Source organism: Coptis chinensis, chromosome 1, assembly GCF_015680905.1.
Source record: "Coptis chinensis isolate HL-2020 chromosome 1, ASM1568090v1, whole genome shotgun sequence".
Lineage (NCBI taxonomy): Eukaryota > Viridiplantae > Streptophyta > Magnoliopsida > Ranunculales > Ranunculaceae > Coptis > Coptis chinensis.
Genome location: NC_141456.1, coordinates 8509332 through 8535604, shown reverse-complemented (window position 1 = coordinate 8535604; position 26273 = coordinate 8509332). Strand labels below are relative to the sequence as shown.

Below are 26273 nucleotides of genomic sequence, written 5' to 3'. Positions count from 1 at the left end.
AATTTGTATAAAGTTTCTAATTTCCGTTAATTACTCTTTGAGCTCGGTTATGTATTTGAATCCAGTTTTGATTTCTTTATAATTATCTAATGTGGTGTGTAATACCAAGATCCATCTCAGTAGTGTCATTGCAAACATGACATAAAAGTAAATTATGCTTAATTTACTATGTGGGATCATCGAAGATTATTATTGGTTTTCGATTTTCAGTTAATTATTCTTTAAATTATGCATAACTCATATATGGAAATCTTCAAAGATTATCACGAACGGTGTTGTTATATTAATTATTCTGAAAAAAATTTTTGCAAATATCTGAGAACTATTATATATTAATACTATATTTATCACTAAACCAAATTTCTTATAGCGTGAAAACCTCACTCTCCATTAAAAAACTTGCATTTGATAAAATCCTTCAACTTCATTTTGTTGTTTAATAATAGAAGTTTGATTGATGTTTTTGTGAGATTGCCTAATAAAGCGAAGTTCATATATATTGAAGCTACTTTGAATACTAAAAAGAGATAAGATAAACACCATTTTAAATACAAAACTATATTTATCGAGACATTCCCACAACATATAACCCAACTATGTTTTGAGGTTAGTTTAATGCATTTGCATCTAGTTTTCTGATTTTTTTCCGTTATTTATATTTTTAAGGTTAGTTCAATGCGGTTGCATCAAATTTTCAATTCCGTTATTTATTTTTTTTGAGATCGGTTCAATGCGGTTGCATCTAGTTTCTGATTTATCGTTAATTATTCTCTTCGGTTAGTTCAATACATTTGCATCAAATTCCCAATTTTCTATTAATTGTTCTTTGAGGTCGGCAATGCATTTGCATCCAGGTTTCGATTTTCCGTTAATTATTATGTTAGATTAGTTTAATACATTTGCATTTGATTTCTCGTATTTATTATTTAATAAAGTTGCATTTGCATCTAGTTTCCGATTTCCGTTAATTATTGTTTGAGGTTAGTTCAATGAGTTTGCATCCGGTTTCGATTTTTTCGTTAATTATTTCTTGAGGTTTTGCATCCAATATATTTTTGAGATTAGTTCAAAGTTGCATCCGGTTTCGATTTCTCATTAATTAGTTTTTAAGATTAGTTCCACGATTTGCATTATGTTCCCAATTTATAATTAATTTTTCTTTGAGGTTAGTTCAATGCAGTTGCATCCGTTTCGATTTCCGATTAATTTAATCTTTGAGGGTGAGCTCAATGCATTTGAATTTTGATTTTTCGACAATAATTTTTTGATGTATTTGTATCCAAGTTTTGATTTTCCATTAATTATTCTTTGAGGTTAGTTTAATACAGTTGTATCCGTATTCCGATTTTCTATTAATTACTTTTTAAGATTAGTTTAATGCTTGCATTTGCATTCAGTTTCCGATTTCCCGTTAAATATTATTTGAGGTTAGTTCGATGCATTTGCATCCAGTTTTCCGTTCCCCATTAATTGTTTTTTGTCGTTAGTTTCATTCAGTATTATATATATTTTAAAATATTTGTCATTATTGCTTTGCTGTATTTTTTTTTTTTATTTTCTATTATATATTTTGTATAATTGTTTTTAACTATGTTTTGAGGCCATGTTAAGGATATATTCGAAATAAGTCGGTGTTTTATCATAGATACTAAAATTGTATGATTTGTAATAGAAAATTAGTTTATACAAATCACCTATTTTTTAGCAATTTTTTATTTGATCAAATATATAAGAATTGGAACACTAAAAGTGTTTGATTAAGAGTAATAGAAAATTACCTTCTACAAATTACCTATTTTTTTTTTTTTTTTTTTTATTTGATCAAATATATAAGAATTGGAAATACACCCAAACTCTCCAAATATAGGAATTAAAAATACACTCAAACTCTCCAAAGATGTTCCATGTGCGTGGGATTGTAGGCTATTAAAAAATACTATCTTTCATATTAGAGTGTCACATATGATAGAAAAAAGGCTAACTCTCATATTAGAGTGCCACATAAGAGAGAGAAAATCCTCCTTTAAAGGTCTCTGCTTTAGTATATAGATAGTAGATAGTAGATAGTAGATAGTAGAAGTCTTTAGCAAAGAACCATGTGAAACAACAGTAACAAAAGAGACCGACACACTAAAAGCCCATAACCAGCCTTTTAAAGCCCGCACCCATTCACCTCTATTTGGAACCTATCTATTGGACCACCGAATAGAATTTTAGTTTCCTTCTTGAATTGATTATCGCGAATAGGAAAGAAAACCGAAGAAGGATGCTAGACTCCTTTAATTTGGTTGAGGAAAGACCGAAAAAGGAGGCGACCGACTAGGAGTTTCCATTCCAACTAAAAACACAGCTACCAAACCTCTATATAAACGAGAGAAACCAAGAGAAAAGCTCTCGCCAGAATCGGGATCGAGAACAGAGAACATAACACTGAAGCCAGGTTCGCGACAGTTGATATAAGTTTTGTTAATGGCTTTATTTTTTTTTTGGTTATGCTGCTTTATTTTCCATGTGTAACTAAACTATTTCTAGGGCATAGATGAAACCTTAGATCGATGTGGATGTTAGAGATTTGATATTTGGTATTCTTGAATTGTTATTAATGATTTAATTCTTCTTTGAACTTCGTGATTAATATTACTATTATTTCTTTCACCATTTCTGTGATGCATTTTCGGTAGCTTGAATAGGTGGTTATTAATCAAGATTGGTATAACTGTAGTATTAAATCATTTGATTGTTTGTGTCGTAAGAAGACAAATAATGCTTTGGGTTTAATCTTTAGCTGAGTAAGAAGATAATTTTGCAAAGAAAGTACAAAAAGAACTTTAACGATAATATCATCGAGAAAGCAATCGATTATCATCGATTGCTACTCAGAAATATATAACTGGAATACCATAGGTTAAGTCGATAGTGTCTACGGAGATGTAAGGTGGATTTGATAGTCCTAGAATTCTCTCCACGTAACAAATCCTAATTGTTTAGTTTATTCATTTCGTAAGCGTAGTTAAATTAATTAGCTTTAGTTAAGAGTAATTCCAAATTTCTATAAAACAACATTGTCGAATTAGGATAAGTAATATTTTAGTATTCAATTGTCCCTAAACAGCAAGCCCTGTAGGATCGACCTTATTCTTGCGCACCTATGACGATAAACCTCGTGCGCTTGAGAGTATTAGTATAAGTAAAGTAGGATTTAATTAGCCTATTTATTTAGGCGGTTAAATTCCTATCAAGGAACCACCAACTTCCCCCAAACAATCTTGTACCATTTAACCTCCTCCCTAATCTTTCTCAGAGCCATATACGTAGACTTGGATGTATAGGCTCCTGTGACTGAGGGGGTCCAAACTACTCTATCCATTTCAACAAAATTATTGATTTGGACTTGTAGTATCTTCTTCCTCAAATCCTCATCCTCTATGTTTCTGATTCTATCATTCCACCTCCCCTCAGAGATTACATGACTAACCTTTGTATCTATTGGAAAGTCAAAGAGATTTCTAACTGAAGGTTGAAGCCACAAAGGTACCTTTGTTAGCCACGGATCATGCCAGAACCAAGTAACCTCTCCATTAGCTATAACATACTTGATATATTTTCTAGCTTTTTCTTTGTGTTGCAAGATACCCCTCCACACCCATGAGCAGTCACTTGGCACTTTCATTGTCCAGAAGAATTTGTCCTTTATCTACTGCCTCCATGTCCACTCCACCCAAATTGATTGGTCATTTGCAGTAATTCTATAAATCAATCCACAATAAGAAGCAGAGTTCCATGTTCTAGGGTCAACAATTCCTAACCCACATTATTTTTTAGAGTACCTCAGGACATCATGACTCGCATGGTGCATTTTGCGTTTCATGTTCAATCCCGCCCATAAGAACCTACTACAAATCTTAGCTACCTTATCGAGGACCTGTTTAGGAAGGACAAAAGACTGCGCCCAATACACTTGGAAAGAAGTAAGAACAGATTTGATAAGTTCTAGTCTTCCTACCTTTGACAAATATCTATTTTTCCAGTCTACTATTCTACCAGACATTCTTTCAATCAGCGGAAGACATTCTTTAACCCCCAATCTAGAAGTGGTAAGAGGGAGCCCCAAATATGTAACTGGAGGGACAACCAATGTCATATCCATGACTGCAGCCAGCTCATTACTCTCTATATAACTCATACTACCAGAGAGTAGAGTTGTTTTAGAGTTACTTAGACGAAGTTCTGTTGCCCGAGCAAAAGAATCAAGGATGTCTTTAATAGCTTCCACCGAAGCTAACTCACCTTTACAATAAACAATCACATCATCTGCAAAGCTCAAGTGAGCAAGACCAAGCTTCTTGCATTTTGAGTGAGTAGATAAAGACTTTGTAACCAACCGTTTCTGAAGCAAACCACTTAACACCTCCATCACCAACACAAACAAGAAAGGGGATACTGGATCACCTTGACAAAGCCCCTTTGTACCAGCAAAAAAACCTTCAGAGGATCCATTAATCAATAAAGAGTAAGAAGGACAGGAATAGCACATCTTCAACCAATTAATGAATACTAGAGGAAATCTAAATCTTTGTAAAATCAACTCCAAAGCCTTCCAGTTAACTGAGTCGTAAGCTTTCTTTATGTCTAGCTTAATGGCACATCTCTTTGTTCCATGCTTTCTATTATATCCTCTCATAAGTTCATGTGCAAGGAGCAAATTGTCTTGAATATTCCTTCCGGGAACAAATGCAGCTTGAGTTGCGGTTATTAGCTCAGGCAGGTACAACTTTAACCTGTTTGTTAGTACCTTTGTAACACATTTATACATAGTATTACAACATGCAATATGCCTAAACTGTTCAACTAAAGCAGGGGCTAAGCATTTCGGAATTAAGCATAGGTGAGTTGCATTTATACCTCTATGCATAGTACTACTAGAGAAAATATATTTCACTGCATGAATAAAATCTTCCCCTATAAGATCCCAGCTCTTCTTAAAGAAGAATGCATTGAAACCATCAGGTCCAGGGGCTTTACTCTCCCCCATAGAAAATAAGGCTAGCTTGATCTCTTCACTTGAGATTTCTAGAGAAAGGGCTTGTGCTTGGCCTTGATCCAATTCCTTCAGCACTATATCTTCAAGAATCTGGATTGGGCAAGAGTATTGCTCCTCCTTACCTAGAAGGTCAATGTAGTAACAGACAAAGGCTTCAGAGACTTGTACTTGACCCTCTCTTCTATTCCCTTGGGCATCCTTAACTACCCAAATGATATTCCTGTTCTTCTTCTCTTTTAGTGCATTGTGAAAGAAAGAGTTCCCTTTGTCTCCATAAGTTAACCACTCTGTGTTAGTTTTCTGCCTGAGTTTATCTTCCTTAATCTGCATAAGGAAACATAATTGAGGCCTAGCTTCTTTTTCTTTACAGCAGAGATTCACATCGAACGGCGTTTGTTGGAGAAGTTTCTGTATAGAATCAAGCTGCTTTCTGGCCTTTTCAATGTCCTTTTGAAAATCTGTGGAGCTTATCTTGGGCCACCTCTTAAGCAATTGCTTAAGATTTCTAAGCTTCTTGAAGAACATGAACGACGGATTGCCACAATTCTGAATATTCCAGGCTTCACTCAATGTAGAAGGAAACTCTGGCATTGCTAACCAGTAATTACAAAATCTAAAATGAGGCTTACATCTGACTCCATCTAAGAATGACAAGACTACAAAGTACAGGTGAATGGTCAGAAATTCCCTGAGTAAGGAACTCCACCGAAGAGTTCTGAAATTCCACTAACCAATCTGCATTAACCAAACATTTGTCTATCTTTGAGTATTTTCTGGTTTGAGCATCTCCAAAGCTATACCATGTGAAAAAACACCCTGAGGCCTTGTGATCATAAAGACCAGTAGTGTTTAAACAGTTGACAAAAGGAGCTATTTCTCTAGGGTGAACTAATTCACCTCCCACTCTCTCAGACGAAAGCAAAACATTATTAAAGTCTCCCATAACACACCATGGTTCTTTAATACTTCTGCCCATGCATTCTAATTCCTCCCATAAGACTAGCCTCTCTGATCTGTTATTACTAGCATATATCACCGTTAGCAGGAATTCATGTTGTACAGGCAACATAGTAACTCTACAATGAATAAACTGAGAGCTTTCTACCAGTTTTTGAACTTTAAGCAAACTAGTATTCCATTCCAACTCAACCATATTCTACCATAACAATCGCTTGGGTAATTGTTAAGGAACTCCCATAAAGGACAACACATCTGTGATATGACATCAAACTTGTCCATCTTCACCTTAGTTTCTAGCAATCCCAAAAATGCAAGTTTATTTTCAATTCTGAACTTATTCACTTGTTTAGCTTTATTCTTCTCATTAATACCTCTAATATTCCAACTACTAAAAACTATCATCTATTAATATTTCTTGGGTGAACTTGAATCAAGCCTTACATAGTTCATCTCTCTCTACTTATAGATGTTTGGTTTGACTTTCCTTATTTGCTTCAGGCCGTTGTCAAGTGTATATCCATATTTTGTGCTCTCTTGATGATTCGTCATTACTCCTGCTATTACAAAGTAAATGTCTCCTTCATTGGTGCGTTGACAGAGCTTCAAGATCGCGATAAATCATTTGTTTCCATGTATGACTATATTTGATATTTGGGATGACCTGAGTTTGAGTCGTGATTACGTCCTTGTGGCGCAGTACGATCTGGTGGTATACGAGTTGTGAAGATACGACCTGATGGATTGGACACGTGTGATGTAGTGAACGTCTGAGAACGGAGGATACTTACATCGTGTATGTTAGGATGATACATATAATATATCATCATTGACAAAAAAACTTTTTTGAAATTTGGACAATTCAGGATCCTTGAATAGTCAAATGACGGCTAATGTTTGTGTGTGTGTGTGTGTGGGGTGGGGGGGTACCCTAAAAAAAATGATAAATTGTTATGTGAAAAACAAGTTGATTTGCCATTTTGCCCGTACAACAAATGATTTTGCAGTTAGTCATCTAGAAGGAAAGAAACTCCAACAAAGTAAACCTTCCGAGCATTTCAATTTTCATCACCTTTATGCACGAGCACATCCAACATTTTGATGCAATCTTTGAATGTTTGAAATTCTATAAACAACTTTTAAATCTATAGGATTAGATTATGACCGTATTTATTGATATTTTATTACCTATCACTACCTATAAATAGATATATGTTTGTTAATTAATTGGTTCAACCAATAAATAAGTGCCTAAACATTCTAAAACTACAGAGAAAACGCACTAATAAAGGACACGTGGTACCTAGGTTACTAATCAAGTCATCCCTAGTCATATTTTTTAAGTATCCCGCGGCCCATTACCCAAACTGGTATCATTGAGCAGTGTTTAAGCATAAAATAAAATTGTTAGCACTAAGATATCTATAAAGCATGCAATTAAGAAGTGTATAGATCAACATATGTTCCATAGCTATTGGTTTTAAAGCCGCTTTCGTGGAAACGTCAACAATCCACTAGATCTTTCGGCTTACTCTAAATTTCATATTCTTTAATCTTATGATTAATACAATGTGGCTCGATACAAGCAATTGATTTAAGGTGCCGACATATTAGTAGTCTTAGAGATACATAATTGTGATTAGCATAAGTCATGTGATCATTTATGCTTTTGTAAATAAATTTAAAATTAAGTACAAGTGATGATCAAAGCATTCTGCACTTGGCATATTACCATTAGAGGAGATGTTTAATCTTTCATTACGGAACTTGTATACATGGACGATTTGGTGAAAGGATCTTAGATTTGAGGACATCATTCTTTAGAGAAGTGGAGACAGAGGTGTTCATTTGATAAGGACATTTATTCAAGGTATATAAATACAAGAGATATATCCATTATGCAACAATTCAATGTCATATTGTCACATAACTAGGAAACATTCTTACAATCTCAACAGTACAATAATGGTTGGTTTTGGTGGTTGTGGAATTCCAGAACAAGGTTGGAGAAAGGGCCCTTGGACCGCTGAAGAAGATAAATTGCTTATTGACTATGTTAGTGTGTATGGGGAAGGAAGATGGAGTACAGTGGCTAAGTCAGCAGGTAATCACTCTTAAACCAACATCTGAAAAAAAACAAAAAAAACAACAAACGAAAATGGTCGTCTACCAAAGTTAGAATATGATTAATAAGCGCTGTATTTGGAGTTTGTGCTCACTGTACTGATCTTTTGAGTACTTGGTCTTCAGGCTTGAACAGGAATAGCAAGAGTTGTAGGCTGAGATGGGTTAACTACCTGAGGCCTGGCCTTAAAAGGAGTCAACTAACTCCTGAAGAAGAAAACATTATCATAGAGCTGCATGCCATGTGGGGAAACAAGTAAGACTAGCTATTGTATTATTTGAAGAACTTGATCATGTATTTCTTAATTTGAATGACACGAACATAATGCTAAGATACTTTTTGTATTACAGATGGTCCATGATTGCAAGATGCTTGCCTGGGAGGACTGATAATGAGATAAAGAACTACTGGCGGACACATTTTAAAAATAAAGCCAAACCTTCCCGAAGTGAAGAAAAACCAAGAGTTCGGACACTGAGGCGACAAAGACAACAGCAACAGCAACAACTTCTGCACCAGCAGCCACATTTAGTTAATATGAATAATGTCCAATGTCAAGTAGAGCAAAGTGAGTACCAAGTATCTCCGGCGCAAGGTGGGCAGGAAATCATGTACCCTAACATGGAGGAACAATGCTTACCTTTGGTATTGCAAAATGGTGTCTCAACCTCTGATTTTGTAGGAGAGGAAGGTCTATGGGGCAGTTTCTGGAACTTGGATGATCTTAATATCCAATTCAACCAAATGTGTGACAGCAAATTTCCTAAGCAAAATTAAGCTGGTTCTTAGAATGAAGGAGAAATCAAGTACGATCTAAAGAGCGTACATTTTCCTAGTCAGACACTATCTCAATCTCAAGTATCCTAGTTTTCAGTTTGTCACTATTGTAATACTACTAATCACTCTGCTCTTCATCTTGTTTATGAATATCAATGTGGCAACTAATTCCACATTGGCATTCTTAAACACATTGGCGGCCTAATCACCTGTGCTAAGGAAGCTTCCATCATGGCCGGCAATACACCTTGGCATTCTTGTAACTCTGTAGCCAATGGACATATATGCGCATAATAAGACATATGGCAGACTACCTGCACTGAATTTGGGCCGGCATGCGCCAAACTTCTTTTTGTTGATTGTCTGTTTCAAGTGGTATGCAGTTTTCTTCGTGTGTAAGATACACGAAAATTAAAGATGTCTAACACTGAACAAAGGCTCGTAAGTCATAACCTCAGCTCCCCCATGCAGATGATGATCTCATCTCAATTGATTAAGGGGGCGAATAGTATTTTACACTCAAGTAGGACACCACCAGCAAATTGTGGCTTCGAAAAGATGTCTCAAATTAATTTGACGTTTCTTTTCTTTTTGGGTAAATTGTGATAGATGATATCAGCAACAAAATGATTGATGTTTAGCAAATACTCTTTAGACATGAGTAAGGTTAATTAGGTGGATTTGATTAAAAATGGAATTACGAGAGTTTCCTCCCGCCAGAGTGGATAGAGGCGCAGAGGAAATCGTCTAAACTATGTACTACTTGGCCAATGTCCAACCAAATGATCTGATTTACACATGCATGCCAATAAACTGGAACGAAATTTTGGCACGCAAAGCCTATTTATCTTAAAGACCGAAAGATCCCCTCCTCACTTCCCTACTTAAAGACGTATTATCTTCTGAACTGATTGAACTTTTGTATTGGAAATTTGGAATGCAACCTCCATGGTACACAATGTCACGAAATCTAGTGAAATACAAAATCCATTGTGTACTTGAAGTGCATTCATCACATTCATGGACCCAGGTTTTGTATTCAAAATTCAATCATTGGATGTTGAATGTTTAGTTCAAGACGATTATTGGGGGAGTAATGCGATGCCCAACACTATGTAACGGCCAGGGCCCATGGATCAAAACAACAAATTAAGGTTTCTCTCTTTTCCTAATTGGACTAGATGTCTGATCAGAATTAGGAAAACCGTGTTTTGATATTTAGGCAGCGATGCGAATTGGTTACTTCTCTCTTCTTCGGGGTACATCAATCTCAAGGTTCACTAGTTCAGGTTTGTTACATCTCTTCTTCCACAATTCGATTCAGTTTGATTTCTAGAATTAAAGCTTGAATTTTGGTTGCATTGTTTTAGTTGGTTATTAATCAGTCTCTCTTAATAAAACTTTGTAACGTAGTACTCGTATAAAAATTTGTTTCCTACAAACTTCATGGAATGAGGATTGGTGTTGAAGGCTGCATGCATGGAGAAAACACTCTTTCATATGTAAAAAATCGAGAACAAGAAAATCGACCTTATGTTGTTGCAAATTTCAAGCTGTTAGGAACGATTTGAAAAACTTAGCGGCTCCACCAAAGTATCTGAAAATAAGAATTACTACACTGGACAAGATTTAGCTCCTGTTCCAAGTTCCAACTATTTTTATTGGTGGTAATTATGAAGCCTCGAATTACTTGTGGGAATTATATTATGGTGGATTTGCAGCACCCAATATTTACTTTTTGGGTTTTGCTGGAGTTATTAAGTTCGGTAACGTTCGTAATGGTGGATTATCAGGAATTTATAACAAAGACTATTATCATTTAGGACACTATGAGAGAGTCCCTATAACGACGAGGAAAAAAGATCTGAACGTGAGTATGATGTGTAAACTTATGCAGATCGAGGAACACATTGACATATTTCTTTCCCATGACTGGCCTATGGGGAAACTGGAAGGACATTCTGCGACACAAGAAAAACAACGTCGGATTGGAAAATGATATTTGTAATAGGAAACTAGGAAGCAAGCCAGCTGAACAACTGTAACACAAATTGAAACCATCTTATTGGTTTTATATATGCTCATATTCATTGCAAATTTGCAGCTGCAGTTCAACATGGCGAGGGTGGTCTAGTGACAAAATTTCTTGCCCTGTATAAATGTTTGCCCGGTCGCCGTTTTTTGCAAGTTTTTGAAATTGATTCTGAGCCAGGGCCTTATGAGCTTCAGTATGGCGAGGAGTGTCTTGCGACCACATGGAAATTCAATTCTGTCTTTCCATTAGCTAGAAAATCAGCACAATTTTGGAGTATACAATCTGACAAACTGGAGCATCTGGAGTGGGTGAGGAGCAAGCTAAAACCACGAGGAATTAAAGCTCGATTTGACTTTGTGAGGACTGCCCCACCCTATGTTCCTTATCGACTTGTCCCTAGTTCAGATTATTTGTTTTCAACCCTCAAACAGAGTTCTTATTGGAGCTTTTAGAACTTCCTTATCTTCTTGGTCCATAGATGATTGATGAAGTTAACCAGAGATAAAGAAGTTAAATGGTGCCAAAGCCTTCGACGTGTTGATTGTTGAATGCAGCGCTCAATGGTACACTATATATTCAGAAAGTGTACCCGCCTGAGAATCCCTTTGAGTTCTATATGAAGTACCATTGTAACATAATTACATAACTACGGATAGCATATAGCTTCAGGGTTTGTCTTGTATTCCTCGTATAATCTTATTTACAACTAATTCCTTTTGTAAGGTGTAACTAGCAACATCATAGTCAATTGTTGTAAAATGAATTTTACAGCCTCTAGCGCATTTGAACGGTGTTTATGTAGATGATTTGGAAATGCATTAAATCCTAGGAAGTTGTGAGCAGAAGCACTTCTGTATATAATTACCCCTTCCTTCAAATTTACTCTGCTTTGTGCCAATGTAACTTTTCTACTTGTTTATTCTCTTATTTTATTGTTAAGTTCAAACTTAATCCCCACCAAATTAAGAATTTTGATGAGGTTATCATAAAAGCTTCCAAGTATAGTACATTACATATACTAATGGATATTGACGACATCTCTCCATATTGACTTTATTAGCGTTCTGTTAGTGAAACATTTGCTTTGTTAGTACTAAACAATTAAGGTAATCATCCTAGTTTTCTATGTTGATCTCTGATAAGACACAAAACCAATGACCCTCTTATTATTTTGATGTAGATTTAAAAAGTGCAAGATTGGGAAGATATTATGGCATGAGGCCCGCACCTTTTGAACTCATGGATTACATCTCACCTCAACTATTGCAAATCAGTTTCATGGAGCAATACTACGTATCTCTTATTCATGGATGGAGGGTTTTCTTTACAGACATGGAGATTAGTTGGAAAACATAACTGGGTCTATGTGTTTTGCCATGTCAGTGTTTACCATGTGCCAAGTTTCGCTTAATTCATACAGCATCATGTGGGAAAATTGGAATACATCTCTTCCTCTATTACTTTAGTGACAGAGCAGGTAGCCCTGCAACTAGTTTCACGATCAAAGTTGATGCCAATTTAATCAGAACTTCGCTGCCACTGCAACATTATAAGAACCTTTTTCTTTCTATTTTTGAGTCCATCCCATGAATTGGGAGTGAGGAATTTTACGAAATGAGTGTCCTAACTCCTCAAATCCTAATGACTAGTAACATAATTAATCGAATAGATTTTGCTCAATTCTTGAGACATGGTTACATGGAACAGGTTAGGTTTATAAATTTGGTAGAACACACACTGCCACACAAACAACTCGCCAGGTGCAGTGAAGAGATAGGAACATCATTTGCACTCTCAAGTTATTGGTTGTACATCATTGAATACGAGAAGGCAGGTTTAACAAAAGACTACAGTCTGTAATTTTTATCAATTTGCTTGTGTGCAAGGAATTTTCCTTTCTGTTCATCATTCGAATTGTAGTAATTTTCTCTCTATAGGTGAGAGATTTTCTTGTTATCCACAATCTGATCAGAGCGAGATTTTGTGCTAGAGGTGCTAACTCAAATTTCTACACACTCCCTTTTGTCTACATGTCTTTTTCCTCCCTCAAGCTGCAAATCCGCTGCGAATTTGGTGGCGAGTGCTCCCACCAGTCAGCAGTTACCAGTTACTAGTATATAAGTTTAAGTTTGGTTTATAAGGAACTGATGACATAGTATTAGCTCAAATATAATTATTCCCGTCTTTACTACTTTGCTCTTTGAAAGTGATTATGCCCATAACCATAGGAGGTGACTTTGTCCAATTGTCCTTCCCCTTTTTCGTTTGGATTTCAATTTTTTCTAATATTAATGAGTGGTAGGTGGAAAAGATCAAATAGAAAATGTACTGTAGTCTATGATTTCGTTGTACTATGGACCATTTTCCAGCTATTTAGTGGAGGATCTCTAATTATGGCAGAATCCAATATTTATCCATCTCGGTGGTGTGGACTTTGTGTGATGTTCTAATTAACATCTTCCTTTAAGCGAAATAAAAGGGACCCAAAAAAAAGTTAACATCTTCCACACTGTGAAAAATGATCCCAAAAGCCAGAAAGAATGAAACATAAACATTTCACACTGTGTATGTTACAAGATTGTCCAACAACTTGTAGAGAAAACAGTAAGACAATCTTTAGCACTCTACACAAGAACGTTTAGATTTTTGTAGCAACAAGACAACGACCAATACTAGGAGAAGAAGATACATTGTTACAAGGGTCAATTAGAAATAGGTGCTCCTCTCTTAATGTTCTCCATATGGGTGGTCTCATAGACAGGTAGATCACTTGAGTACACACCCAAATCATAATTTTCTAATTCAAACAAATCAGAACTTGCATCACTTTCTCCGCCATCATCTACCTCCAGACTTTTAACATTCTTCTTCTGTGACGACAAAAAATTATCTACGCAAATCCTGTCTTTGTTAAACACATTTTTATCTTTCTTGCCCAATTCATCAATGAATTTGAATTTTTCATCCAACCAAGTTATATCCATGTTTTTCTTTTCATCAAAGTTATTTTCTTGTGAACTTGGGGACTTTACCTTCTCAGTATATCTTGGTAATGAAACTACATGCCTTTGATCTGAGTAGCTTCTTAGATCTTTATATCCCTTAGTTGGAGTAATTACATATGAAGGAGGTGTTCTAAAACCTGAAGCAGTTGACGAAGCATACACAGATTTTGAGTCATTGGTATTTGCACTTCGAAAAAGACTAACACTGCTCCTCCGTTTCCTTCTACCACTCGGACTCTCTTCGTCTTTCAGTGATTGTGTACTTGACTTTGATTTCTTCTTTTTGGAAGCTGCTTGAAGAAAAAGCGAGTTCAGAAAACTAGCAAGTCTACCACCTGGAGAGCTGGGTTGCTTATATATCTTCTCATTCATCATTTGTTTCTCGACTCGATGAGACTTAGAAGGTAAAGAACTCCTCGTTGGCATGTCTAAGCTCATCCTTCTTCCAGTACTCAATGACTGTTTTTCTTCTCCCGTTGCTTTCTGTGAAGATATAGCACCATTGCAGCCAGAAGTCTCATTGCAACCATAAAAATATCTTGTTGCTTCAAATACATCAAGTTCCCCTGAGTCGTTCCTTCTTTGTGTCGATTTCCTATAAACTCTATCTTGGTCCGAAAAGCCTGAGACAGACATGGTTGTGAGATTGGTGAAAATGTTACTCAGGTTGGAGGGGAAGAGGGAAGCATAAATGAGGTTTTAGAGAGCAGGGAAATGTTTTGTATTCTATATATAGTGGGAATGCACTGTTACTAAACTTTTGCACCCTTGAGATAATATATGATGAAGCTACCCTGGGCCTGGGCCTTAGAGGGGACATACTTGATGTTGCTTTTTTAAGTTTTCTTATGGTAGGGACTAAGGAGTGGAAGAGAAAACAAGTAAGATGTTATCCTTCTCTACTGTCAAAATTATGTTATGGGTGGTGGGTGCATGGAGCTTTCCCCTTGGATTCTCAGCTTAGTATAAGTGGGATTTCCTTTAAGTGGTGCCGGCTTTCAGGCTTTGGACATGCACCACAAGCATGTAAATGTATGTATACAGTTTGGAAATCTGATATAATGTACCTATAAGCATTTGTCTAAAATAGATGTGTCAGGAACAGGACACAGAGCCTACTATTGCGGTCATCAAGTTGTGACCCGCCCTTCCTGCATGGCTGCCCCTACATTGACTTACTTGGTTGGTGATTTCTGGATAGTTATCAAATTTGAGCAGTTTACCTTGGGGACTTGAAGATTCATTTCAATATTTCATACTCTTAGACCTTACTTGTTAATACACTTGCGAACAAACAACAGAAAAAAGGAAATCTATAAGTGAAATTTTATTTGCAGGAGGGAAATGATACTTATGCAATGCATTTTTTGAGGTCCAGTTGGTGCCTTTTTTTCTTTTGCTATTCAATTAGACAAATGCCATAACGCGTTTATGTATTTCGCTACTGTAATCATTTATCGTTATATTTTTCTGCCGGATTGGTAAAAACACAAACCCTGTTGCATACGAAAACTTGGAACTCCAGGATCTATGGAAGGCATCTCTAGTTTAGTTGCAATTTGGAAAAAATAGAAACAAAGTCTATTATGTCAAAGGGCAGTCCAGCTACAAATTCTACTGCAGAGAGATAAGGATGCTATATCCAGTCAATACAGAGCCTATAACATGTCTAATGGGTACATGGACAACTTAGTTCATGACTTGCCTATCCTACTCAACTTGAGAGTTGAGATTACAGATGAAGTACAGGAGAGCTCCAAAGATGACTGAATGCCCACCACCTGGTATCATTGAAATAAACAGAGATGGATCTTTATGGGGGAATCCATGTAATGCAGTATGGGGATCACTTTTTGGAGACAGTTAGGGTATTATACTAGGGGCATATACAGGGGGCCTTGGTATTGAGACTAAATATGTAGTTGAGTGTAAGACCATAACTCTTAGCTTAGCCAAGGCAATTCAGTCAGGCCGCCCGAAGAAGCTCTGGATGGTGTCAGACTCAAGTGTAGCAGTCAATGCCTTCAACTCAAATCAGGTACACCAGAATGTAAGGGCCTTGCTGGAGGGAAGTCGATTTTGGAGCTGATGCTTGTGCAAAAAAAGGCACGTACACTTATATCTAAGGGCAATCGTCATTAGTGAAGCGGTAGACCTGATTTTCTACATGCAGTTGAGCAGCCTCATTTTACTTACTATAGATTTAGTAATGTTCTTGACAGTTGGAAAGCTTATGACATTACCAACTATTATTCTCTTTACTCTTTGTCGTGTAAGTTGTGAATTCCTTTTTTGCTATTTAATACAATTACCCTGTATCAAATAAAAAAGAAAAAGCTCGTTGAAGCTTGTGACTATAGGGGTCTATAGTCCATGACAGCATTCTACATCCAGTAACATTGTGGAGGGCCTTATAAAGTCTTTATTATAATATTATGACTAGTTTCCTTTTGGAGAGGAGTTGGTTTAGTCAATGAATTAATTAGTATAAATAAGCAGCCCATCGCCCCATCACCATGTGTTTTTGTTGGTGGCCACAGGGCATGAGCACGCCCTGTTTCCTGTGAATCCATCCGTGCTAGCAGTTTAAGAGGGAAGATTTCTAGTTTTGTACATGCTTTTTGTCTTTAATTATTTATGTATATATCTCCAGCATAGCTAGAATCCTATATATATAAACAATGAGAAGTACCTAACTGTAAAGATTGCTTACAAATATATAAATGATAATTACTTTGGTGTCAGTTAAGATTGATTATAAAATGCATGTAGTATGCACCTATGGCCCTATGTGAAAAAATGAGAGAAATTTAATGACTAAATTGTAAGAAAAAGATATAATTTACAGGTGATCATGTAAAATTCCATGTGCGGTAAATTTAATACATAGTACAATTAATGGTCCCCCTCGCAGAACCTCTACCGTACATATAAATCATAAAGGGTAGCTAAGTTTAATCTTATTAGCTGAAAAAGACATGGTGTTGTTTTGGGAGAAGGAACTATCACCATCATAGGCCATAGTTCCATGAATAAGATTGGCAAGTCTATAAACCATCACGGGCCAAGGTACTCTTACATGCTTGGTATCTAAGCTTCATGAAAGTCCCACCTTCTACTACACCTTAAGAAAATATGAACATCCTGTTTCCATTTAAATATTTAATGTTATATCTTACTTTGATTTAGTTTTATAATTAAGTCGTTTTTTTTACTATTATTTCTTTTTGGTGATAATTGTATCGTCCTGACAATTGACTTAAATTTTCTTTTCGTGTAAAATGTTCAGGATAAAAAAAAAAAAAAATTATTCCATGCATAGATATAATACGATAGATCGAGCCATAGAAGTCACACTTGGGTCTCAATTAAGCACTTGATATGGCTGCCTTAGATCCAATGTCCACCACGACTTTGTTGCCGCGCAAGTCCGCAACCCCACGTTTTGCAACCCTATCCACCTCTTCTTCCCTGATGCTTGTCTCAGATATATTCTTCTTCCCTCCCTTTTATATTTTTTGGTGAAGTGACGTTATCATGTTTTGTTCCTTTCATTTACTATGGACCATATACTCTAAAAGTTACTCTGATTGGCCTTGTTTCTTCCTTGAGTCCCATCCAAAACTCTCATGTTTTGTATATATATATATCCTATATACATTTCACTAGATTAGATCGATCAAGAATAGGAAGTTGCCATGGTCTTTTTATTTATTTATTTATTATATGGTGATACACTGATCGATCCAATAAAAAAAAATCCAAATAGATGTATATGAATGTATGATAGTGTTGTTCAGATAGTGACTTTCCATGCCTTATAGTTGAGCTACTTGACAGGTATGTCTTGGCATACCTTATACTATGGTCAATTTTAGGACTTCAAAGGTCTTCTGTAAGGATACAAGACTCCAAAACTGGACCCTTTCAAGTGGCTAGTGGGTGATCTCTTGATGATTCACAGAGGAAGAGCCTTCAATATGGGGACTTTGTGTACACCACAATACCACATGACTTAGCATAAGTATTTATTTGGCCCTAAAATGTCCCCTAGAATCATCACTCATCAATGCTATTAAAAGGACCTTTTATTTCCACTTCATAATTACGTTGTTTATGGCTTTAATATAACATTAACAGATTTTGGAAATGTTGTGAAATGGTTATAATGACAAGAGAAAATTCCTTCACTGCCTTAAAACAAATGGCAAGCCCCGTGATATAAGTCTCAGGCACGGGGAGGGGGGGGGAGAAGAGGATTTGAAAATGTCGGTAGTACATCGTTGAAGGGTCATAATAATTCTCAACTAATCACGAGACAGCATGTGGCACTAATTCGTTAGATTTTGGCACTACTCTATATCTAACATTATGGGAACAAAGCTTTAACAACCAACGACCTCCAAAATCTCTAGCGATCTGCAAACCCGCTCTGTAGAGGCCGTCCTCAACGGTCTACTACGCGTTCCCTGATACAACCTCATCAACATAACGTCAACACCTGACAAGCCCATCATTGTTATCAAATCTTTACCTACTGCAACACTCATCATTGACATCATTGAACTATTGCTTACACGCCTTCGGATATTAACTCAGGCAATGCAAACTCAGGAATCACTCCACGCGCAGGGGCAGCTCAAGACAATTGGGGGCTCTAAGCAAAATTTGAATGCCAAGAGACACAAGGATATTTTTTTTGTTAGAGAAGGGCGTGGGAAACGTAGAGTCTGTTTAGAACTGATGTAATTTTCTACTTTCCACTGTAAAAACGTTATCTAACTATTAAAATAAGGGGCTGAAAAACAGTGGTGTGCTGACAAGCAATGGGCAGGCTGAATTATATTGGGGCCCCTTTGGGCTGCGAGGCTCTAAATAGATACATATTTTGCTATGGGATTGAGTCTGCCCTATCCACACATGTACCATGCACAACATAGTACATCTACGATCAAAATATGTGTTACTCTTTGATTGAACACGTATAGAGATCTTTGTATGCTCACAACACCTATAAAACCAACCCAGAACTACGTTGGCTTGATTCTAATCTCATTTAGAAGATTGCATACGTAGGTATCTTTTTCCACATAAGAAGAGAGCCACCTCCACTTTGGCCATCTGGCCATCTCAACCAGCTGGCTTCCCTTAATTAATATTGATTTTTATTATCTATTTGGTGTAATGTTGAATATTATCTTAGTAGATTAAATTTGACATTTACAATCGTCAAGGAGTTTGGAATATAATGCTCGATAAACATGTAGATATCTGACTAATCATTTGGCACTTTGGCAGGAGTCAAAATTCTTTTTTAAGGAAAATTTGAAAAAATTGCTGATAAATCAGACATTACCTATCAACTTTTTTTTTGGATTAATAAATTGTCAGCTTTCAAATTGCACCCCCTTTCGTCCTGCTTAGCATGTGTTGTACGTTTTCAAGTAAACGGAATTACTCTCAGTGGAATCAGCTGAAGTAACAAGCCTGATTAATGCAATTGATTTTTAGAACTTTGTCCACAAAAGGTGGTATATCTACAAAAATGGGAAAAAAGTAATCAAAATATTTAAATACAAGAACATTATCAACTTGCTCATTAACAACTCAACATGAATAGTTTAAATTCCTATACGGAGACAAAATGGATTGTGATAGACTGATAGGCATCCATTTATTTTGTTTAAGGGAAAACGTGGACATTCTAAGTACACATATAGTGTTCATACAGTGTGTTTTCTATCTGATGAAGTCATGAAAGTACCTTTATATATTCCAGGAGAAACGGCTTTATAGATTCCTGGAGATATCCTCCTTCCCCACGCTCATTGCGACTTGCGAAAATGGACCTTTCAGCTAATTTCGAATAATGGATATGGACCTTAGTAATAAGCCCATTAAATTGGCCTTGGTAGTAATAAGCCCATACGTGGTCCCATAGGAGATTTAGTTGATACTTACTAGTTACTACGTAATACGAGTCCAATTATGCGTAGGACAGTGAGTCGGTGACCTATTGCAATCTATGACGTATAGCTATAAAAATAATATGGAACGATTGTGCAGATGTGCAGTAATAGAAATTCAATTGTTGGAAGAGTAATACCGGAGAGAGTTGCTTCAGTGTTCTTTTAAGATTGTTGGGAAAACTAAATGCTTGGTAAATCGAATAAAATAAAGAAGGTACTTCCTATATTGTTGAATACAAATTGGTGCAACTTTGGTATCTCTAGATAGTTTTAAGTTTAAAAGTGTGAGGGCAGGATTTGAATGATTTGATTGAGTTTTTCATATACGTGTTTTGTTAAGTTTATTTTTTTTCCCGAAGGTTTTTTTTGTTTTTGTACAATAAGATGTACTGTATCCTGAATCGAAACTGAATTCGCGACTGCCTCAATAGCATGTGAAGTCCAAAATAAGTCTGGTAATATATATATAGCTTCAAATTTTCCTGAGATATATGACTTGTTCCTAACACAATTTTTGACGGCCTGGAGCATGGGGAATCGTCTATTTTCGAGTGTCCGAAGCTTTTTATTTTTTCGGAAGTTTGATAAAACAAGTTATTGATATATTTGTTGTTATAAATCTACAGTTCCGTTCATCTGAAATTTATATTTAGTCAAGGAAACTGACCTAGTGACCTTTGCCCAAACTTTTCGCAGATACTATTGCAACAATAAGAGTAACCAATGACAATCTTGAACAAGAAAACCTGGGCTAGTGTTGTTAGAGATGGGGGCAAGCGCCCTTTAGATGATGTCAAGAATCTCAACCAGGCTGAAGAAGGTTTAATGCTTTTCTGTGACGACATAATGTCAAGTATCTTAACCAAGCTCCCTATAGAGTCTCTTTTGAGATCAAGCTGTGTATGCAAGAGATGGAGAAATTTGATACAGGAATCTCATTTCATCAACATGCAAGTAAATAAATCGCTACAATCACCCCGCTTTGTTCTTGTAGATGAATCGAGAGTATGGATATTGGATAGAGAAGTGAAGGCGCGTATTCCAATAGAGACTTGGAAGACTAGAGAAATAATTTTGGGGAAGGACTTGAAAGTGGTGTATATTGCTGCTGCTTACCACAGCTATCTTTGCCTATGCCGCTATGACGACTGTGATCATATAAGCATATACAATCCGATTACTAAAGAGTGCATTAAACTACCTACACCGAACTATTCATTGATGAAGAGTAATATTGGGCTAGGATTTGATGGCATTAGCAAGAAGTATAAAGTTGTTCGGTCTTACGATGATGTATTTTCTGATTTTCTGCACACAATGAAGTGTGAGATTTTAACATTGGGGGAAAATTCGTGGAGGAAAGTCTACCCCCCTTGCCAAGTTAAAAGCACAAAGCCACTTTTTGTGGATGGGGGCTTTCACTGGGTCATGCACAAAGTGATCAATCCCGATCTTGGTGAAATCCTAACACTGGACATTGCAAGTGAGAGCTTTCAAACAATCAAAATTACCTCTTCCGTGAGACAGCCAGATGCAGCTTCTAACGGCCGATTAGAATTAATTAACATAGGGGAGTCCTTGGCCTTAGTTGAAGCAAGGACAAGCTGCATCCACGTGTGGCAACTAGTAGATCGCAAGACCACAGGTTACTCGGTCTATCAACACACTACACACGATGTGTCTACAATAAACAAGACTTTTATTACCGCTGCATATAAGCTTGTAGGTATGATGAGCAATGGAAATTTCCTGTTTCAACTTCACCATTTTCCTCTCTATCATCCTTGCTACTGTGGCGATGATTGGTGTGAAGAAGACTATGCAGAAGACAGTTATGACTATAAGCAAAAGGCTCGTTTTGTTCAATATTTTCCGCAGGAGAAAAAGTTCAGGCTTATACATGCCCCTGATGTTCCTGATAATTTCCTTACATATTTCTTTACTCCGAACCTTGGATCTCTAAATGCTTTGACAGAGCTTCCCTAGTAGAACTACGGTTTATGAATTTTCAATTTTACTCATCTTTCCCCAAGTGTTATTAATTATGAGAAAATGTATTCAGACTGATATAGTTTATTTTTTATCGCTAAAAAAATCCACTTCATGTATCAACCCAGGAATAGTTTGCTGTTATTTCATTATATGCTCACTGTGGAAGGAATTTTTTCTTTTCTTATTTTAACAAATAGAGGGAATGCATTTTTAAGTCTTCTTTCTTTTTTGGGTTTACTACTCACCCTCAATTACACTACACATCCAAGTCAACTTGAGTTGATTAAGTTTGTGGGGTGGGGGGTAATCCTACTTAACCCTTACTTTCTTTTCTTTTTCGCTGTTGTTGCTGCTTTAAGGGTAATTGTATTGATTGCAAAAGTGAAAGAATGTCCATAACACGAAAGAAAGAACGACAGTGGGGAGGACATGCAAACAACATGTTCACCAATCTAAAGCAGCAAATACATCATGTGACAAATCTATAGTACGATTAGTAGGGCATCCCAATGGTGTTCCATTCTTTTGAGAAAATCAGGCTTGTTACTTCCACCATTGGACTGCTCCTTTAGGAAGCTGTCCTCCTTGAGCATGCATCAGCCCAAAATTCACTTCTCACCATGTTGCTGCGAACATTAATTAACCATTGAATTTTAGTTTTGACCTTGATCCACAATGTACTTGCTCTGATTGAAAAGCCATCGCTGCTGCGACAGAATCGGACTCTATCCAAGTAGACCATCCCATTTTGAGCTTTGGCGATACAATGAACAATAGCTAGCTTGACACTCTGCAACATAGCTGGTTTCGATCCCTACATAGCATTTAAGTCTCTTGTTCTAGAGTAAGCTGTCAGGATTTGAATAGGATTAAGATTGGTTCACACATAGTGAAGTTATTTGTAATCTTAAGTTATGCCATCCATTGGAAAATGTATATGCGTTACTCTGTTTTATGTGTAGAATGCAGTTATCATTATTTGTGTTAAATGGTTAAGTGTGTGGTTGCTTGTGCTCATGTGAACTAGTACGATGGCAATATATTCTATCTCCGTCCTCAATCGTGATAATCCGCATTTGCAATGAGAAACACCATTGACTTAATGCGATGCTTGTAATTCAACTTGAACTGTGTTCCCAAGGCACCAAATTCTTTGTTCTTGTCCTGACTGAGCAAAGGTAATAGTTGTTGAATATTAGGGTTCTTTTATTCATTCATTCATAGTAATATATTTACACTGAGAACACCTACATATATAGTGTAGGATCCTTAGAGTAGATCCTACAATATAGCACTTCCTATAATTACAAGTCTCTAGAATAGGAAAGACTTGCAGCCCAATATCGCAATACTCCCCTCAAGTTGGTGCATAGATGTCACACATGCCCAACTTGCCCAAAAACTTGAAGAATACTTGACTTGAAACTGCTTTGGTGAGAATATCGGCCAATTGATCCTCTGATAGAATCGTAGGCAATTCCACAATGTTCTCATCCAACTTCTCCTTGATGAAGAATCTATCTACTTCCACATGCTTGGTACGATCATGTTGAACCGGATTATAAGCAATATCACGTGCTGCTTTATTGTCACAATATAATCGAATTGGCTGCTTAGGCAGATAGCCCAAATCCCTCAAGATAAGGCTTAGCCATAGAACTTCACATACTCTAAGTGCCATACCTCTATATTCAGCTTCTGCACTTGAACGTGCAACAACATTCTGTTTTTTACTTCTCCATGTAACAAGATTACCACCTACGAAGGTGAAGTAACCTGAAGTAGATCGCCTATCATCGACTACTCCAGCCCAATCAGCATCAGTATATGCATCCACGATTTGATGATCTCCATGTTTAGTGAACAAGAGTCCCTTTCCAGGAGCAGACTTCAAATATCGCAAAAGTTGCATAACTGCATTCATATGTTGTTCACCAGGATTATGCATAAACTGGCTGACAATACTCAATGCATAAGCAAGTTCTGGTCGTGTATGTGCTAAGTACATCAGTCTCCCTACGAGTCTCTGGTATCGTCCTTTATCAACCGGTACCTGATTAGATTCAACACATAACTTCAATCCTTCTTCCATTGGTGTATTCAGCTGGTTGACATGCCGACATACCAGTTTCCTGTGACAAATCTAAGGCATATTTTCTTTGAGACAAGAAGATCCCTTTATCAGATCTCAACACTTCGATCCCAAGAAAATATTTCAAGGAACCGAGGTTTTTCATTTCGAATTCGCTGGACAAGTAACTCTGTAAGGCCTGCCTTTCCTCAGGGTCATTCCCTGTAACCACCATGTCATCTACATAGACAATAAGTACAGTGATCTTACCATGTTGTTTCTTCAGAAATAAAGTGTGGTCTGAATTGCTCTGACAGTAACCGAAGGCTATCATAGATTTCGTAAACCTTCCGAACCAAGCTCTCGAAGATTGTTTCAATCCATACAATGATTTCTTCAATCTGCACACCTTCCGACTATGCATTTTTGCTATCATGCATCCTGGCGGGAGATCCATGTAAACTTCTTCTGATAACTCGCCATGTAGAAAGGCGTTTTTCACATCAAACTATTGCAATGGCCAATCCAAGTTCACAGCAAGAGACAATAAGACTCGAACTGTGTTCATTTTAGCTACAGGTGCAAATGTCTCTGTATAATCGATCCCATAGGTTTGAGTGTACCCTTTTGCCACCAATCTCGCTTTAAAGCGTTCAATTGTACCATCAACTTTGTACTTCACAGTATAAACCCACCAACATCCAACTGGTTTCTTGCCTGGTGGACGGTCAACGAGTTCCCAAGTGTTATTTTTCTGCAAGGATTTAATCTCCTCATTCATAGTGGCTTTCCACCTTGGGTTAGCTAAGGCTTCCTACACATTGTTAGGAATAGATACAGTAGATAATTGATTTACAAATGACTGGTTTGATTCTGACAAACGATGGGTAGACACATAATGACTCATGGGATATTTAACTTTACTAGAGATTTCGGGTTCATATGTGGATTTAGGGATACCTCTGTTGTGACGTTGTGGTAGTTGTTTTATAGATGGTTCAGGAACATCCTCGATAAGCGATTGGTTTGGTGTATCAGCTACATGCGGTGTGAAGGAGTCAGACAGAGATGGATGTTCAACTTTAGTAGCTTGAACCTCATCAGCACTAGTTCTACTATTCAAATCTAATTCATTCACTTCTTTAGAGATGCGAACCTCATAGTCTAGAGTCTGAACTTCCTTCCGGTACTCCCCCTGACGTTCAGGCTCAGAGGAAAAATACATCGAATCTTCATGAAAAACTACATCCAATGTAATAAACATTTTTTGGGTTGGAGGATGATAGCATCGGTACCCCTTTTGACAAGTCGCATATCCTAGAAAGACACATCGCACTGCTCGAGGAGTTAACTTGTTGCGCTGATGTTTATGAAGGTGTACGAAGGCTACACAACCAAAGACTTGAGGTGGTAAGTTTGGGATAGCTGGAGCAACAACAGCTTCAGTGAGAGCGTGGGATGGTGTCTGGAAATCAATAGTGTTGGAGGGTACTCGGTTGATCAAATACGCTGCAGAGGTAAGAGCTTCTCCCCAGTAAGATGAGGGCATATGGGCTTCTATCAACGAAGCCCGGACAACCTCCAATAGGTGTCGATTTTTTCTCTCGGTCACCCCATTCTGTTAAGGTGTAGTGGAACAACTAGTTTGATGGATAGTTCCATGGGCTTCCAAATACTGCTGAAACTCAGAACTTAAGTATTCACCTCCATTGTCACTATGGAGAACCTGAACCAGTGCATTGTACTGAGTACAAACCATTTTATGAAATTTTTGAAATAACAAGTTCACCTCGCTTTTGGACTTCATCAAGCACACCCACGTCATCCTAATACAGTCGTCAATGAAAGTAACAAACCATCTTGATCCACTCAAGCTAGGCACTTTGGATGGACCCCAAACATCAGAATGTATGACCATAAAAGGAGTTGGACTTTTATTCAAAGTTAATGGAAATGAAGCATGATGGCTCTTTGCAAGTTCACAAACATTGCAACGGAAACTAGAAACATCAATTTTTTCAAATAAACTAGGAAATAATTTCTTCAGGTAACCAAAGGAAGCATGACCCAGACGTCGATGCCATAACCAGATGTCAGATTGCTTCTTCTTCCCCTCAGAGCTCTCCACTATTAAGGCTTGACGCAACTTGTTCGAACTCGTTGACACCAAGTCTAAGTAATACAACTTCCCTCGCCTAACACCACAACCAATCATTTGCCTCGTTCGGATGTCCTTAAACACACAAAATTCAGGCCAAAAAATTACAACACAATGTAATGCAGTGGTTAGTTGGGAAACTG

The 26273-nt window shown here is 37.0% G+C and overlaps 4 protein-coding genes and 2 pseudogenes across 4 annotated transcripts; 3 read left to right on the top strand and 3 right to left on the bottom strand.

The window, feature by feature from the left end:
- Positions 1-5666: 5666 nt before the first annotated feature.
- LOC147521885 (uncharacterized) lies at positions 5667-6194 on the bottom strand. The gene has a single exon (XM_086566608.1). It carries the CDS (start codon positions 6192-6194, stop codon positions 5667-5669), a length of 528 nt encoding a protein of 175 aa, XP_086422734.1.
- Positions 6195-7823: 1629 nt separating this feature from the next.
- On the top strand, positions 7824-9245 carry LOC147521884 (uncharacterized). The gene is made up of 3 exons (XM_086589123.1): positions 7824-8102; positions 8249-8378; positions 8474-9245. Exons 1-3 carry the CDS (start codon positions 7910-7912, stop codon positions 8898-8900), a joined length of 750 nt encoding a protein of 249 aa, XP_086445249.1. The 5' UTR covers positions 7824-7909; the 3' UTR covers positions 8901-9245.
- A 1106-nt stretch (positions 9246-10351) lies between these two features.
- LOC147521883 (lariat debranching enzyme pseudogene) lies at positions 10352-11683 on the top strand (annotated as a pseudogene).
- A 1790-nt stretch (positions 11684-13473) lies between these two features.
- Positions 13474-14715, bottom strand: LOC147521882 (protein BIG GRAIN 1-like E). The gene has a single exon (XM_086589112.1). The coding sequence runs from the start codon at positions 14574-14576 to the stop codon at positions 13638-13640; it is 939 nt and encodes a 312-aa protein (XP_086445238.1). The 5' UTR covers positions 14577-14715; the 3' UTR covers positions 13474-13637.
- Positions 14716-19950: 5235 nt separating this feature from the next.
- On the top strand, positions 19951-21935 carry LOC147521881 (F-box protein At1g11270-like). Its single transcript, XM_086559297.1, has 2 exons — positions 19951-20123; positions 20606-21935. The coding sequence occupies exon 2, from the start codon at positions 20633-20635 to the stop codon at positions 21893-21895; it is 1263 nt and encodes a 420-aa protein (XP_086415423.1). The 5' UTR covers positions 19951-20123; positions 20606-20632; the 3' UTR covers positions 21896-21935.
- Positions 21936-23258: 1323 nt separating this feature from the next.
- LOC147521880 (secreted RxLR effector protein 161 pseudogene) lies at positions 23259-23909 on the bottom strand (annotated as a pseudogene).
- Between the last annotated feature and the right edge of the window lie 2364 nt (positions 23910-26273).

Coding starts and splice junctions, on each gene's coding strand:
- LOC147521881 (XM_086559297.1), top strand. CDS start 20,633: ATGACAATCTTGAACAAGAAAACCTGGGCTAGTGTTGTTAGAGATGGG.
- LOC147521884 (XM_086589123.1), top strand. CDS start 7,910: ATGTCATATTGTCACATAACTAGGAAACATTCTTACAATCTCAACAGT. Junction 8,103..8,248: donor TACAGTGGCTAAGTCAGCAG/GTAATCACTCTT, acceptor CTTGGTCTTCAG/GCTTGAACAGGAATAGCAAG. Junction 8,379..8,473: donor CATGCCATGTGGGGAAACAA/GTAAGACTAGCT, acceptor TTTGTATTACAG/ATGGTCCATGATTGCAAGAT.
- LOC147521885 (XM_086566608.1), bottom strand. CDS start 6,194: ATGGTTGAGTTGGAATGGAATACTAGTTTGCTTAAAGTTCAAAAACTG.
- LOC147521882 (XM_086589112.1), bottom strand. CDS start 14,576: ATGTCTGTCTCAGGCTTTTCGGACCAAGATAGAGTTTATAGGAAATCG.